General features: G+C 44.6%; 1 protein-coding gene across 1 annotated transcript in view; it reads right to left on the bottom strand.

The window, feature by feature from the left end:
* LOC102479328 (GON-4-like protein) overlaps positions 1-15,299 on the bottom strand; it is a gene marked incomplete in the record, with an annotated part of 76,557 nt that overhangs the window by 16,909 nt on the left and 44,349 nt on the right. Inside the window, 5 exon segments of the mRNA XM_027774468.1 lie at positions 2,002-2,173; positions 4,598-4,684; positions 5,181-5,379; positions 11,571-11,674; positions 12,487-12,527. Coding sequence (XP_027630269.1) covers positions 2,002-2,173; positions 4,598-4,684; positions 5,181-5,379; positions 11,571-11,674; positions 12,487-12,527 — 603 coding nt within the window.

Below are 15,299 nucleotides of genomic sequence, written 5' to 3' on the forward strand. Positions count from 1 at the left end.
AGAGATCGCAAAAGAGCAACCACACCAGAGGATTATCCTGAGAGAGACCTTGAAGGAAGAAAAATAAAGTGATCTTTGCTAGCAGATGGTATAGCACAGAGTACTTGGTAAGCAGGGCTGAATTGAGAGGGTTTATGTGTGACTAGTGTTCTGGGTGTTGCTTTTCAACAATCTGAGCGGCTGACATGTAAATATTTTCTCAAAAACATTTAAAACCGGGAACCAGCAGTTAGCGTAATGGCTATGTCGCTGGACTCCCACGTAGTCGACCGCAGTTTGCGTCCCGGACCCGGTGGCTTAAAACTCACGCCGGGCGCGTGTGCGTGCGTGCCCAAGATCCCGAGAGGAGAATGGAGAAGGGATTGTGGCGTGACCATCCCCCCTGGGGGGTGATTTCTCGCTTTCTGTCTCTATGTCTCTCTCTGTCTGTCTGGCGAGCGCACGCGCCCTACAGTGAAAATCTCTCAAAAAAAACCAAAACAAAACAAAACAAAAAACATTTAAAACCATAAGGACTAGCAGTTAGCATAATGGCTATGTCGCTGGACTCCCACGTAGTCGACCGCAGTTTGCGTCCCGGACCCGGTGGCTTAAAACTCACGCCGGGCGCGTGTGCGTGCGTGCCCAAGATCCCGAGAGGAGAATGGAGAAGGGATTGTGGCGTGACCATCCCCCCTGGGGGGTGATTTCTCGCTGTCTGTCTCTCTGTCTCTCTCTATCTGCCTGGCGAGCGCATGCACCCTAAAGCAAAAAATATTTAAAACCATACTGTTTCCATTGTTATAGAGTCACAAACAAAATCATACAAAATTATAAAAAGTATATTGAACACTATCTTTAAAATTCAGTATTTTTAAATTTTGAAAGTTTATTAACTGTCAAAAACTATGGAGTATGAGCAAAAATTTTTTGATATGTAAAGTAAATGTTTGTGGAAAAATGTAAAAAGAAAAACAGATGAAATGAAAAAACGAAGATATCGGGGCTGGCAAGTGGCATGGTGGTAAAAGGCACTGGACTCCCACATGGCCGACGATGGTTCAAGTCTTGGACCTGGTGGCTTGCTTTCTCACTTCCTCTCTCTCTCTGTGTGTGTCTCTGATCAAACTGGAAAATAATAATGATAATAATAACAAATAAAGTTAAATAAAATAATTCTTTTAAAAAAATGAAGATATGGGCTAAAAATATTTTTAAATAAAAATTAAATAACTTTTTTTTTGTTTTAGAGGTTTTTGCTATAGGGTGCATGTACTTGCCAGACAGACAGAGAGAGACAGAGGGACAGAAAGTGAGAAATCACCCCTAGTGGGGATGGCTATGCCACAATCCCACTCCTCCATTCTTCTCTTGGGATCTAGTACATGCACGCACATGCATCTGGCATGAGTTTTAAACCACCAGGTCCAGGATGTGAACCGCAGTCAACTACATGGGAGTCCAGTGACATAGCCATGACGCTAACTGCCGGTCCCAATATCTTTTTCTTTTTGAGAAGTTTTTGCTATAGTGCACATGCGCTCACCAGAAAGATAGAGAGAAACACAGAGACAGAAAGCAAGAAATCACCCCCCAGGGGAGATGGCTACACCACAATTCCTTCCTGTCCATTCTCCTCTTGAGATCTTGGGTACGCACGCACATGCGCCCAGCGTGAGTTTAAGCCACGAAATCCAGGACTCGAACCGAGGTCAACTACATGGGTGTCCAGCGACATAACATGACGCCAACTGCTGGTCCCTCTAAGTCCAATTCTTAGCCCGGTGTCCTACATCTCCACTTCCCATACTCCAATCCTGCCCACTGCCTTCCCTATGCCCATACATTATCACAAAATTCTACAACTCAGACATCGAGTATAAAAGGGGGAGAAAGAGAGGGAGAAGTAAGTATCCCGTGTTCTCCATTCCAAAGAAACTCCCCCAGAAATTATCTGAGGGCTAAGACTCCCACCACCTGTCACAGCAAGTAAAAACTTGAAGTTGACACATCTGTCCCTACCAGTCTTCTTGACAGTTTTACGAGGACTCCAGTCAATGCTGACATGCGTATTGAAGTCTTCAATGAGCTGCATAGCTCCCATCAAGTTACAGGGCTGGAACAAGGTCTGAAACTTGGGATTGAACGGTTGGTGAAGAGCGATGGAGCTTTTGGCAAAGATTCCCTCCTCTTTCTGGGAAAACAAGGACATAAAGAAGATGTAAGACAACTGTCAGCAGCCCTTAACCTCTGAATGAAAGACTATCCTTCCTACTACAGGGTAAAAAACAGGTAAAAATCCTCAAATAGCCGTTTAACATTTAACATCTTTCCTAAGACTGCCTTTGCTGAATCCTCAGGTATTCAGGGGTTTTATTTATAGCACACGGGGTTCCTTCTTGTTTTATTCTTAGATTTATACTTCTGGTTTCTCTGAGTAATATCTAAAACAAAGTACTCCTCATGATCCTGCCAACGCAAAGGAGGTGAATTCGCCCAGGTGATCACTAGGAAAGCCCGGAGCACTAGGAAACATACCACTTAAACCCCTGAGAGTATTACCCAAGAAGTAGACAGTATTATCATTACCCATTTGCTAGTCTAAGGGCAATGTTTATGGGTTTAAAATTTCAAACGTAGGGACGCGCAGGTGGCAAGCTGGTTAAGGCACTGGGCACGCCCACATGCCCAAACACAGTTTGATCCCAAACCTTGTGGTTTTGCTTTCTCATTTTCCATCTCTCTGTGGTCAAGTTAAAATACATGAATGAACAAACAAAATTAATAAATTTTTAAAGATTTGTTTATTTAATTCCTTTTGTTATTATTATTTTTGACCAGAGCAGAGAGAAAGGAAGAGAGCACGCCACCAGGTCGGCCATGTGGGAATCCAGAGCCTTGAACCACCACGCCACCTGCTAGCCCCAATAAATAATTCCTTAAAAAAAAAATTCAAACTCCTAAGTTCTTCCTGTGGGTAGCATGGTGGTCAAGGCACTGGATTCCCACACGGCCAGCTGTAGTTTGAGGGCCAGACATGGTAGCTTGAAAATCACACATGTGCATGTGTACCCCAAATCCCAGAAAGACCGGATTATGGCATGGCTATCCCCCCAGGGGGTAATTTCTCACTTTCGCTCTCACAGTCTTTCTCTCTGTCTCTGATGAGTACACACACCCTATGGCAAAAAAAAGCCTGTCCTCCAAAATACTTTAAAATGTTATGAACAACGTTAATTTTAGAAAGCACTAACAACGATCCTGATAAATGAACGATAGTTTTAGCATCTATAAAAGGAATAGCGGAGGGGCCAGCAGATGGCATGGAGTCCCACATGGTTGACTGCAGTTCAAATTCCTGACCGGGTGGCTTGAAAATCATGCTGAGCCCAAGCACGTGCATACCCAAAATCCTGGGAGGAGAATGGAGAAGAAGGGATTATGGCGTGGCCACCGAGCCTGGGTCAGGGGGAGAGTTCCTACTTTTCTTCTCACTGTCTCTGTCCCAATCTCCAGCAAGTACATATGCACTAAGACAAAAAACCTCTATTAAAAAAAAAAAAAAAAGAATAGCAGAATAGCTCTAACAAAAACCTAAGAAGTCAGTACCAAAAACCTAAAGAGGAGGAGGAGGGCTTAATAAAAATATCACAAGAACAATATTTTAAAAATTAAATACTGGTGGCAGCCAGTGGTGTGGTGGTTTAGGTGGCTGGATCCCACAAGGCTGACAGACCTGGAGGTGTGAAAAACACACCAGGCATGTTTGTGTGCACACCCAAAATCCTGAAAGAAGAGATGGAGGAGAAGGGATTGAGGCATGGAGAGTGCTTTCTCACCTTCCCTCTCTCTGCTGCTCTCTGGCATATGCACACGCTTTGTAGCCCGGAAAAAAAGAAAATTGAATACACACTCTTATGAAATACAGTAGCTTATATTTATACATATTTTGAAGTTTTTGCCATAGGGTGCATGTGCTCTCCAGAAAGACAAAGAGAGACAGACACCGCCCCCCCACCGGAGGACGGCCATGCTGCAATCCCTTCTCCTCTGTTCTCCTCTCAAAATCTTGGGCACACACGCACACGCACCTGGCATGAGTTTAAGCCACCGGATCTGAGACTCAAACTGCAGTAGAATACACGGGAAGTCCAGCAACATAGCCATTATGCCAACTGATGGTCCCAGTAGCTTATATTCTTTTGACAAACATAGGAAGCCACAGAAAATCGGCATGGTAACCAAAAAATATTCAGGACAATATAATAAATGTAGGTTGCAAGTGGTGAATAACTATGAGAAATTACTTGCCAAGCTAATTTGACACTCAAACCTTTAGAGGTAGAGCTATGTAGGTAAAAGATGCTCTTCCTCGGGGACTGTGGAATTATGTCCACTGGCCTCTGCTTAGAACACCAAAGGAAAAGCCAGGGTTGCCTGCGGCCCTCTCTCCAGAGAATGAAGAAAAATGGCTCCAAAAAAGCCTTCAAGTACTGCCCTGTGTTTCAATACAGCCATAGTTTCCACATGAGTTTTCTCAAAATCAAAATGTGGGAATCTAATTTTCAGTGAGAAACGATACATTTCAAGATCAAGAAAACAAAACTTGGAATCTTACAAGAAATATCCTGGTGGTATTGGCCTCCAAATTGAGATTGGGGTTGGAAGTAGCAAGAAGATGGATTTGCGTCAAGAGCTGGACATGCTGCGGGAAGGAAGGAAAATAACACAGTGCATGTTATGAGGGTCCATCTCGAATCCAGGGAGATCGTACCCAGATACCTGCCACTTCATCACATCCATTTACTCTTTGGAGAGGCTATGAGGACAATGGAGGATCTTCACATCAATCTCTCAAGAATGTTCCCATAAGCAAAATGACAAGACCAGGGGAAGTTTAAGCTCAAACCAGAAGGGCTGAAATTACAAAGAGGAAAAAACTACTTCTGGCAGGGAAGGCTGCTAAAGTTCAGAAAGAATTACTAAGACCTCTGAGATCTGGAATCCTCATTACTACTGAAATCCTTACGTGCTTTTCTGTGAGATCCATAGGGCACAAACACGGGGACCTCTTACCTACCCACCGTGGTCCCTGGTTTCCGTGGGTGCTAAGATACCGACCGTTCACAAAGCTGGCCGTTTTTGGCTTCAGGGTTGGGCCACGGAAAATCCAGTACTCACATTCCCAAGAAGAGTCTTACCTGCTGCATTTGATGCTGGAGTCTCCGCCTCTGTGCTGAGTCCAGAACCAGAGTCCGATCAACTTTCTCACCCTGGGGCTTAACCCTCTCTGCCTCTTGCTGCTGTTTGGCTGAAGATTTCTTCATCTTCAGCTGCTCAAGAAGCTCCTTCATCGTCCGATGTTGTTCATTTAGCAAGTTGGCCAGAGGTTCCTCAAACCTACCCAAACCAACCGGTGACTGAATGTGGACACTCCCCAGGTCACACACACCTGCTCCGTTCTCACGGAGTGCTAGGAGAGCCTAAGCAGTTTCCACTCACTGCTAAGCCCAGGGCCCACTTACGCCAACAGTGAAACTCCCAGGTGATCCAAATCTTCTTCCAAAAGTGTTACTAGCATAAATTCAAGTAAGAGGATTCTAAGGTACCCACAGCCACCCCCCATTCTTCTGCACTTACTCCTCTAAGTAACGAGCAAGTGGAGAAGCAAACAAACAACAAATCTAGGAGCAGGGAAGCTTCTGGATAAGAAGGCAGCCGAGGAGCTGGTGGGAGCTCTTCATCCTTGCATTCCTGTGATACCCACATTAACCTAGGTCACGCTGTCACCAGTGATGTAGGGTCTTCTGAAAACACATCTATTCTCAAATGTACCCGTTATTCCTGCCCCATCTCCCTGCCCATTCAGGCTGCTCTGCTTGCCCTCTTAAACGGTCAAAGACCTTCTAGCATGGAGAAGGAAGGAGGTACAAAGTAGTCCCCCCTTATCCATAAGAGATATGTTCCAAGACCCCCAGTTTGCCTGAAACCACAGATAATACCGAACACTATGTTTTGTTCCTGTACATACATATACCTATGATAAAACACATATAAATTAGGGATAGTGAGAGATTTAATTTACTAAAATAAACCATTATATACATTATGTGAGTGTAGTCTCTCTCTCTAAGTACCCTATTGTGAGGACAGCAGGAGGCATGGTGGTTAAGGTGCTAGGTTCCCATATGGCTGACATTGGTTTAAGTCCCAGACAAAGAGGCTGGAAAATCACGCCTGGCCTGTGCACATGCACACCCGAAATCCCAGGAGGAGAATGGAGGAGGAGGGATCACGATATGGCCATCCTTCCTGGCGGACGATTTCTCACTTTCCCTTTCTCTTTCTGGCAAATGCACACACCCTTTGGCAAAAAAGAAAAAGGGGGGCGGATAAAAACTTATCGTACAGTATTACCTGTTTTCACACTGGGGCCATCAATGGGTAATCGAAACTGTGGGAAGCAAAACTGTGGGTAAGGGGACTACTGTACTGTAGATAAACAGAACTGAGAGCTTAAACTATGACCCTACTACCCTCCACAAAAATACATTCTTTTTGCTCTTTGAATTCCTCACTCAAGTTTCCCAACCATAACTTCCTATCCCTACCTCCTGACAGACACTGTTTCCAGGGCTGAAGCAAGAATCCCAAATGCCTAGTGGGTTTTTTGTTTATTTTGTTTTGTTTTGTTTTGAGAGGTTTTTGCTATAGGGCGCATGTGCTCACTAGAAAGACAGAGAGAGACAGAAAGTGAGAAATCACCCTCCAGGGGGGATGGCCATGTCACAATCCCTTCTGCTCCATTGTCCTCTCGGGATCTTGGGCACACACACAAATGGCCCGGCGTGAGCTTAAGCCACCGGCTCCAGGACTCGAATCGTGGTCGACTACATGGGAGTCCAGCGACAGCCATTACACCAACAGTTAGTGCCCCTAGTGTGTTAGTTCTGAAGAAAAGGTGAAAGAAGACACGTAAGGACTAAGCACAGGCTGATAACCGATGCCATCAGGATAAGATCTGTTGAAGTAACTAGACCAACGGGGCATCACAGTTCAAGGAATCTTCTACTGGACCAATGGTCAAATAGCAACAGCTTCCAATAGGCTCTGGGGATGAAAGTTATGTTTCCTTTTCGTAGTATTTACTATTTCCTGCAAGTTACAGCAGCTCAGGATAAAACCTAAAGACCATGGCATGATCTTTTCAAGAACTAAAAGCACACGATTATCTGTACTATTATGACAGGAGAAGAAGAGCAGAAGCATAAACAGGCGGACAATGTAAGAATAACACATGGCTATTTTTAATACATATCACATAATGAGTTTTATACGTTTTCCTTTTTTTGTTGTTTTTGTTTTTGTTTTTGGAGAGGTTTTTGCTATGGGGCCCATGCACTCGCCAGAAAGACATTGAGACAGAGAGACAGAAAGTGAGAAATCATCCCCCAGGGGGGATGGCCATGCTGCAATCCCTTCTCCTCTATTCTCCTCTCAGGATCTTTGGCACGTACGAACATGCGCCTGATGTGAGTTTAAGCCACCGGGTCCGGGACTCGAACTGCAGGTGACAACATGGGAGTCCGGCGACATAGCCATTACACTAACTGCTGGCCCCATAATAAGTTTTATAAGTTTTTAAATAAATATAATTTTTTTTTCTCATATGGCGTGTGTGCTCACAAGAGAGAGAGAACGAGAAATAGTGAGACAAAAAGTAAGAAATCATCCCTTCAGGGGGATGGCCATGCAGCTATTCCTTCTCCTCCATTCTTCTCATGGTATTTTGGACACACATGACATGTACCCAGAGTGATTTTCAAGCCACAACGTCCAGGCCTTGAACTGAGGTCAGCCATGTGGGAGTTCAGTGCCTAATCACCATCCCATCTGCTGGCACTACTCTTATTTTATATTTTCTTAAGGCGAGAAATCAATCCCAGGGGGGATGGCCACGTCGCAACCCCTTCTCCTCCATTCTACTCTTGGGATCGTGGGCACGCACGTGCACGGTGTAAGTTTAAGCCAACAGGTCCAGGACTCAAACCACAGCCGGCTGTGTGGGAATACAGCATCCTTAACCACCACACCACCTGCCGGCCCCGGCACCACACTAATTAGTAAGTATCACTTTGACCGTTGGCAAGTGGGGCACAGATTACCTCACTTTCCCAAACATGGTGTTTCACTGAAAGATTAAATCAGGATTGGGGCCGACCACATGGCCTAGTGATTAAGGGAAGCCAGATCCATATAGCCAGCAGTGGTTTGAGTTGTGGCTCCAGTGGCCTGAAAAACATGCCAGATGCACATACATGCATACAAAATACCAAAGGAAAGAGAAAGAGAGAAAGGATTACAGCGTGGCCTTGCCCCAGTGGGGATGGACTCTCCCTTTCTCTTTGGCTCTTTTTGGTGAGAGCATGTGAACCCTGGCAATTAAAAACAAAACAAAACAGAACAAAAAACCAGATTTGCACTTGTACCTAAAAGAGAAGCTGCAGCAGCCCACATGGTCCACTGAATACCAGTAGGTGACTGAATACTAACAGGAATTTAAAAACAGTCCTACAATACCCAAATTTAAAAAACTAAGACATAGAGTTGATTTGTGGAACTGAGGTATGTTTATAAATCAAATCCCATTACAGTAAGTTCCTGAGAGGAAGGGTCCCATTTAATATAGCAGAATTCTGTTCTATGAACTTGAAATTAGTGGGTCAAACATCAACTTTTAGTAATCCTGAGAGTTTGGGGTGGCTGTTGTTATGGAGAGTGGCTGGAACTTTCGACTTTCACACACTGGTTTTCACTCAATTGCTAGGTCCCTGAAGACCTAGCCTTCAGATGGATCCCAAGCTCTCTACTTAAGTAAGGCTGTTAAGTCAAAACACAGAGCTAGTAGGTCCAGCAGGGGCACGGTTAAGGTCCTGGACTACCACATGGCTGACTGTGGTTTGAGTCCCAGACCCAGGGGCTTGAAACTCATACCAGATGCATGTGTGTACGTTTCCAAACTCCTGAGAGGAGAATGGAGAAGGGATTGCAGCATGGCCATCACTGGGGAGTGATTTCTCACTTTCTCTGTCTCTCCAGTGAGTACGCATGTCCTTCTCTAAAAACAAAAAACAAAAAACACACACACAGAAACTACTTAAGGGGCTGTAGGACTGCTAGCTTCACTGTGTTCCAAGGCGAAATGTACCACGACCTCTAGCAATCCTCCCAGTGACTCTGTTGCTGCTCACAATGGGTAACAACAGGTTAAAGCACAGATGCAAACCAATGGGGGGTCAACAGTTCTGAATGGTGTAACGGAAGTGCCAACTTGATGAGAAAAGGTCCGTACACGTTTCAGACTCCTGGGACATCACCGTGTGCTCTGCGTGTCTGCTCCATCGACACCCAGCGGACCACAGACTTTCAGTAATATTTCCCAATAGCCCATGGCAAATACGAAGAACACAAGTGACACGTGGACATTATGATCTGTGGCTGGCCACACAGTCCCACACACCTCTCCAGCACCACTCACCTGGAGAAGCTTCTTCGGATGCCAGCTGCTGTTTTTTCTCCCTTCCCAAACAGACGCAGCATGGTCTACAGCTGCACTGCCCCATAGCGAGGAGACGCTTTGCTTGACACCTAACTGCCCACAGGGCTCTGCACCCTCACATCAGTAACGTAAAGCTGGGGATGGGAAACGGTTAACTGCGATCCCTAAAAGTCTATCCAGAAAAGCCCTTTTTCCCCTTCTAAGTCGCAAGATCTGTGGCTAGCCTTACCGTAGGGCTTGAGGGGTGTTAAAGTTAGGCCGTGACTCAGCCGCACGCTCCTCTTCCTCTGGACCATCGTCTTCCATGTTGGAGAATCCCATCTCATCCTGGAACTGCGGGTAAAAATAAAGGTGGGCTTCCTTTTTAGTAAGTATCACTTTGACCGTTGGCAAGTGGGGCACAGATTACCTCACTTTCCCAAACATGGTGTTTCACTGAAAGATTAAATCAGGATTGGGGCCGACCACATGGCCTAGTGATTAAGGGAAGCCAGATCCATATAGCCAGCAGTGGTTTGAGTTGTGGCTCCAGTGGCCTGAAAAACATGCCAGATGCACATACATGCATACAAAATACCAAAGGAAAGAGAAAGAGAGAAAGGATTACAGCGTGGCCTTGCCCCAGTGGGGATGGACTCTCCCTTTCTCTTTGGCTCTTTTTGGTGAGAGCATGTGAACCCTGGCAATTAAAAACAAAACAAAACAGAACAAAAAACCAGATTTGCACTTGTACCTAAAAGAGAAGCTGCAGCAGCCCACATGGTCCACTGAATACCAGTAGGTGACTGAATACTAACAGGAATTTAAAAACAGTCCTACAATACCCAAATTTAAAAAACTAAGACATAGAGTTGATTTGTGGAACTGAGGTATGTTTATAAATCAAATCCCATTACAGTAAGTTCCTGAGAGGAAGGGTCCCATTTAATATAGCAGAATTCTGTTCTATGAACTTGAAATTAGTGGGTCAAACATCAACTTTTAGTAATCCTGAGAGTTTGGGGTGGCTGTTGTTATGGAGAGTGGCTGGAACTTTCGACTTTCACACACTGGTTTTCACTCAATTGCTAGGTCCCTGAAGACCTAGCCTTCAGATGGATCCCAAGCTCTCTACTTAAGTAAGGCTGTTAAGTCAAAACACAGAGCTAGTAGGTCCAGCAGGGGCACGGTTAAGGTCCTGGACTACCACATGGCTGACTGTGGTTTGAGTCCCAGACCCAGGGGCTTGAAACTCATACCAGATGCATGTGTGTACGTTTCCAAACTCCTGAGAGGAGAATGGAGAAGGGATTGCAGCATGGCCATCACTGGGGAGTGATTTCTCACTTTCTCTGTCTCTCCAGTGAGTACGCATGTCCTTCTCTAAAAACAAAAAACAAAAAACACACACACAGAAACTACTTAAGGGGCTGTAGGACTGCTAGCTTCACTGTGTTCCAAGGCGAAATGTACCACGACCTCTAGCAATCCTCCCAGTGACTCTGTTGCTGCTCACAATGGGTAACAACAGGTTAAAGCACAGATGCAAACCAATGGGGGGTCAACAGTTCTGAATGGTGTAACGGAAGTGCCAACTTGATGAGAAAAGGTCCGTACACGTTTCAGACTCCTGGGACATCACCGTGTGCTCTGCGTGTCTGCTCCATCGACACCCAGCGGACCACAGACTTTCAGTAATATTTCCCAATAGCCCATGGCAAATACGAAGAACACAAGTGACACGTGGACATTATGATCTGTGGCTGGCCACACAGTCCCACACACCTCTCCAGCACCACTCACCTGGAGAAGCTTCTTCGGATGCCAGCTGCTGTTTTTTCTCCCTTCCCAAACAGACGCAGCATGGTCTACAGCTGCACTGCCCCATAGCGAGGAGACGCTTTGCTTGACACCTAACTGCCCACAGGGCTCTGCACCCTCACATCAGTAACGTAAAGCTGGGGATGGGAAACGGTTAACTGCGATCCCTAAAAGTCTATCCAGAAAAGCCCTTTTTCCCCTTCTAAGTCGCAAGATCTGTGGCTAGCCTTACCGTAGGGCTTGAGGGGTGTTAAAGTTAGGCCGTGACTCAGCCGCACGCTCCTCTTCCTCTGGACCATCGTCTTCCATGTTGGAGAATCCCATCTCATCCTGGAACTGCGGGTAAAAATAAAGGTGGGCTTCCTGGGGAAAGGGCCTATGAAATGGCTTCAGCAGTGGAAAAGGAAAGAGCAAACTACAGATTACAGGACTTAAATAATGCTGGCAACCAGAGAGGGCTTGCATGAGCACCCTTCTCACTTCAATGTTCCAACAGCACACTTGGGATAACTGTCATGCCAGGGAAAACGTCTCTCAATTGGCCAACTTGTAATGCTACGGACAGAACACAGATAACCCCAACTGATCAATCGTACACAGAAATATATTCCAAGAGGCATATTTTTGGAAAAGATAACTGTTTTGCTCAGAGTAGACAAAAAACAGTTTACAATCGATCATTAAGGATCAAATAATAGCAGGAAAGGCCGCCCAAAAAAATACAAGGAAAACTTTACTAAGAATAATCTGCATATGTTGGGCCTTGCAGGTGGCGTGGTGACTGAGGCGCTGGACTCCCACATGGCCAACAGTGGTTCGAGTCCCAGACCTGGTGGCTTGTTTCTCACTCTCTCCTTATCTCTCTCTCTGTCTCCCTCCAGTCGAATTAAAAGATAAATAATAATAACAAATGAAATTAAATAAATAAATCTTTTTAAAAAAGGATAATTTGCATGTAGATTCTCAAAGAGTTTATGAGCTAGCAAAATTCTCTTTCCACAATAATGTATTATTTCCTAGGTGGACTAAAAAGGAACTGACTCAGTCAGACCAGCCTTCTGGAGAGGGGTCCCAGGGATGAAAAGACAAAGGCTTGCAGGAGAATCTACGTGTACCACCCACGCTCTACCTCGAGGATCATTACTCACAGTTTCAAAGAGCTCTTCCATCAGCTCATTCACTTCCTTTTCTGCATAAAAAAGCCAAATAGTACACTGATGTCATAAATTCGTTTCACTTTACCAGAAGGGGCGTTTCCATTAAGATAACATGCTGTTTTCAGCAAAGCATCGACAAAATCCTCCTATCTAGCCTTCATTCATTCATTCAAAACCATTTACTGAACACCAAGTCAGCCCTTGTTCAGATGCTTGAGAAAGTGAGAACTCAAACAAGAGAGTTCTATTCTCATGAAGCTTAAATCCTGGTGAGAAGATGTGGGGAAAATATGAGACAGATGATTTCTTCTAATATTTAATTGTCAATGGGTACGTGTGCTCACCAGAGAGAGGAAGATGGGGGCAGAACCTCCCCCAATAAGGGTGGTCATGCTGTTCTCCCTTCTCCATCCTGATGGGATATGACACGCACACACGTATCCAAAATGGTTTTTCCTTTTATTTTTTCCTAGGAGAGGTTTTTGCTATAGGGCATGTGAGCTCACCGGAGACAGAGAGAGACAGAAAGTGAGAAATCCTCCCGTGGGGATGAAGACACGCACACACGTATCCAAAATGGTTTTTCCTTTTATTTTTTCCTAGGAGAGGTTTTTGCTATAGGGCATGTGAGCTCACCGGAGAGACAGAGAGACAAAGTGAGAAATCCTCCCGTGGGGGATGAACAATCTCTTCTCCATTCTCCTCTTGGGATTTTGGCCATGCGCACACACACGCCCGGTGTGAATTTTAAGTCACAGGGTTCAAACTCAAACCACAGTCAACTATGTGAGAGTCCAGTGACAACCATTACGCCATCTGCTGGTCCCCTCCAGCATGTTTTTCAAGTTGAGAGGATTCAAACTCCAGTTAGTCATGTTAGATCCAGCTCACTCACTCATTCATTCATTCATTCATTTTTAGAGAGATTTTTACTATAGGGCACATGTGCTTACTGCAGAGACAGCACATAGAGTCATATGAAGAATAGATGAAAAAAAAAAAAGAATAGATGAGGGCACTGCTTGGATTCCATTGGTTTTCTGTGGGGCTATGTGGGCCTTGAGTAGGTACCACTCATGGACTTCTTTGCTCTGCCTATAATCAGCCTTTTCCATCTTCCCCAATGTACTGTACAAGTAATTCTTTCTAGTTCTAGTACTAAAGCACAGTTAGAAAACATAAGTTTATAAAATTTTGCCCTCCTTTCTCAGCCCCAGTAATAGTCTTCCCTGGTTTGCTGATTACCACAAACATGTCCTTCTAGCTAGCCCTGTGGCATCTGGATAATGCTCTAAATGTTGTGTCTGAATTATGGACATTTGGCTCAAGGGTGTTTGGATTTCCCTATAGAATTCTAATATGGTCTGCTTTATAATTACGCTTATCATAAAAAAGCAAATTTTCTTTAAGAAGAGAAATAGAGCTAAGCAAAATATTTTCTGTTTGAATTGAAAAAAATGTCACAAAATTGTTGAGAAGTTTGTATTTATTGCAGAAGTCTCTGAAGCTCTTGAGGCACTTTCAGTGGTGGTTGGTCTTCTGAATTTACAAACTCTGTTTGGCAGCACTTAGAAAAGACATAAACAGATTCTCATTTTTACTGGAGAATGGAACAGACCCTTTGTACAGAAAACTAGAAACAACATCCCTCCAAATTTTATTCCATTGAGTGATGATGGCTTGTCTTCCAAGATGGACACTCAATGAAAGAGGCATCAGCATCCTTCCAGTTCAAAGTAACTAATGCCAAAATAACTTAGGCATCTCAGTAGATTGTATAATAAGTTCAAGTGAAATGGCATTTTTGTTTAAATTTGCCATAGGATGTGTGTTCTCGAGAGAGAGAGAGAGACAGAAAGAGAGAGCGAAAGAATGTGAGAAAGCAAGCCACCAGGCCCAGGACTCAAACTATGGTCAGCCACGTGGAAGTGTCCAACACTTTAAACACCATGCCACCTGCTGGCCATCCAGAGCCAGTCCTCTTAAAGGGACTCAATTCCAATGTGATAATATCAGACATATGAGAGCAAAGAGCAGCAACAATTTAAAATTCAATCCCAGTGTTCACTTATCATAACAGAACTCAATGACTGAAAAGCTGGCCCTTCATTCAGGCATCTCAAGAGAAAGTAGTTAACTGTGGAAGACCTCCCTGACAAACTACACATAAACTGAAGAAATTACAGTCAGACTACCAAAAAAGGGAAGGCAGGACTATTCCAGGCCAACAGCGTAACTGAAATGAGATTTGCTTCTCTGAGCAGGATGGGCATGTGTACCCACGATCCAGGGCTGGCTGAGGCTAAGAGTGAATCGCAGCATTAGGGATCCTGCCGAGGTGCTCTGTCTTTGTCTTTGTGTGTGTGTATGTGTTTGTGTGTGTGTGTGTGTGTGTGTGTGAGTCTGTCTGTCTGTCTCTCTGCTAGAATAAACTTTAAATAAACAGAAGACCTTCAGGAAGAAATGGTAAACAAATCTCCAGAATAGGATAAGGGGGGCCAATAGGTGGCATGATGGTTACAGCACTGGACTCCCACACGAATGAATGTGACTTGAGTCCTGGACCCAGTGGCTTGAAACATGCCAGGTACACGCCCCAAATCCCAAGAGAATGGAGAAGGGACTGCAGTGTGGCCATCCCCCTCAGGGGATCATTTCTCACTTTCCCCTCCAACTCCAGTGAGCATATGCACCCTGTGGTAAAAATCTTAAAAAAAGATTAAGGGTTAAAAGGTAAAAATTTTTTAAAAAGACTTTAAAAGAACAAGAAGAGAGGGCCAGCCGATAGAGTGGTGGGTAAAGTG

Source organism: Tupaia chinensis, unplaced genomic scaffold, assembly GCF_000334495.1.
Source record: "Tupaia chinensis unplaced genomic scaffold, TupChi_1.0 Scaffold000438_1, whole genome shotgun sequence".
Lineage (NCBI taxonomy): Eukaryota > Metazoa > Chordata > Mammalia > Scandentia > Tupaiidae > Tupaia > Tupaia belangeri.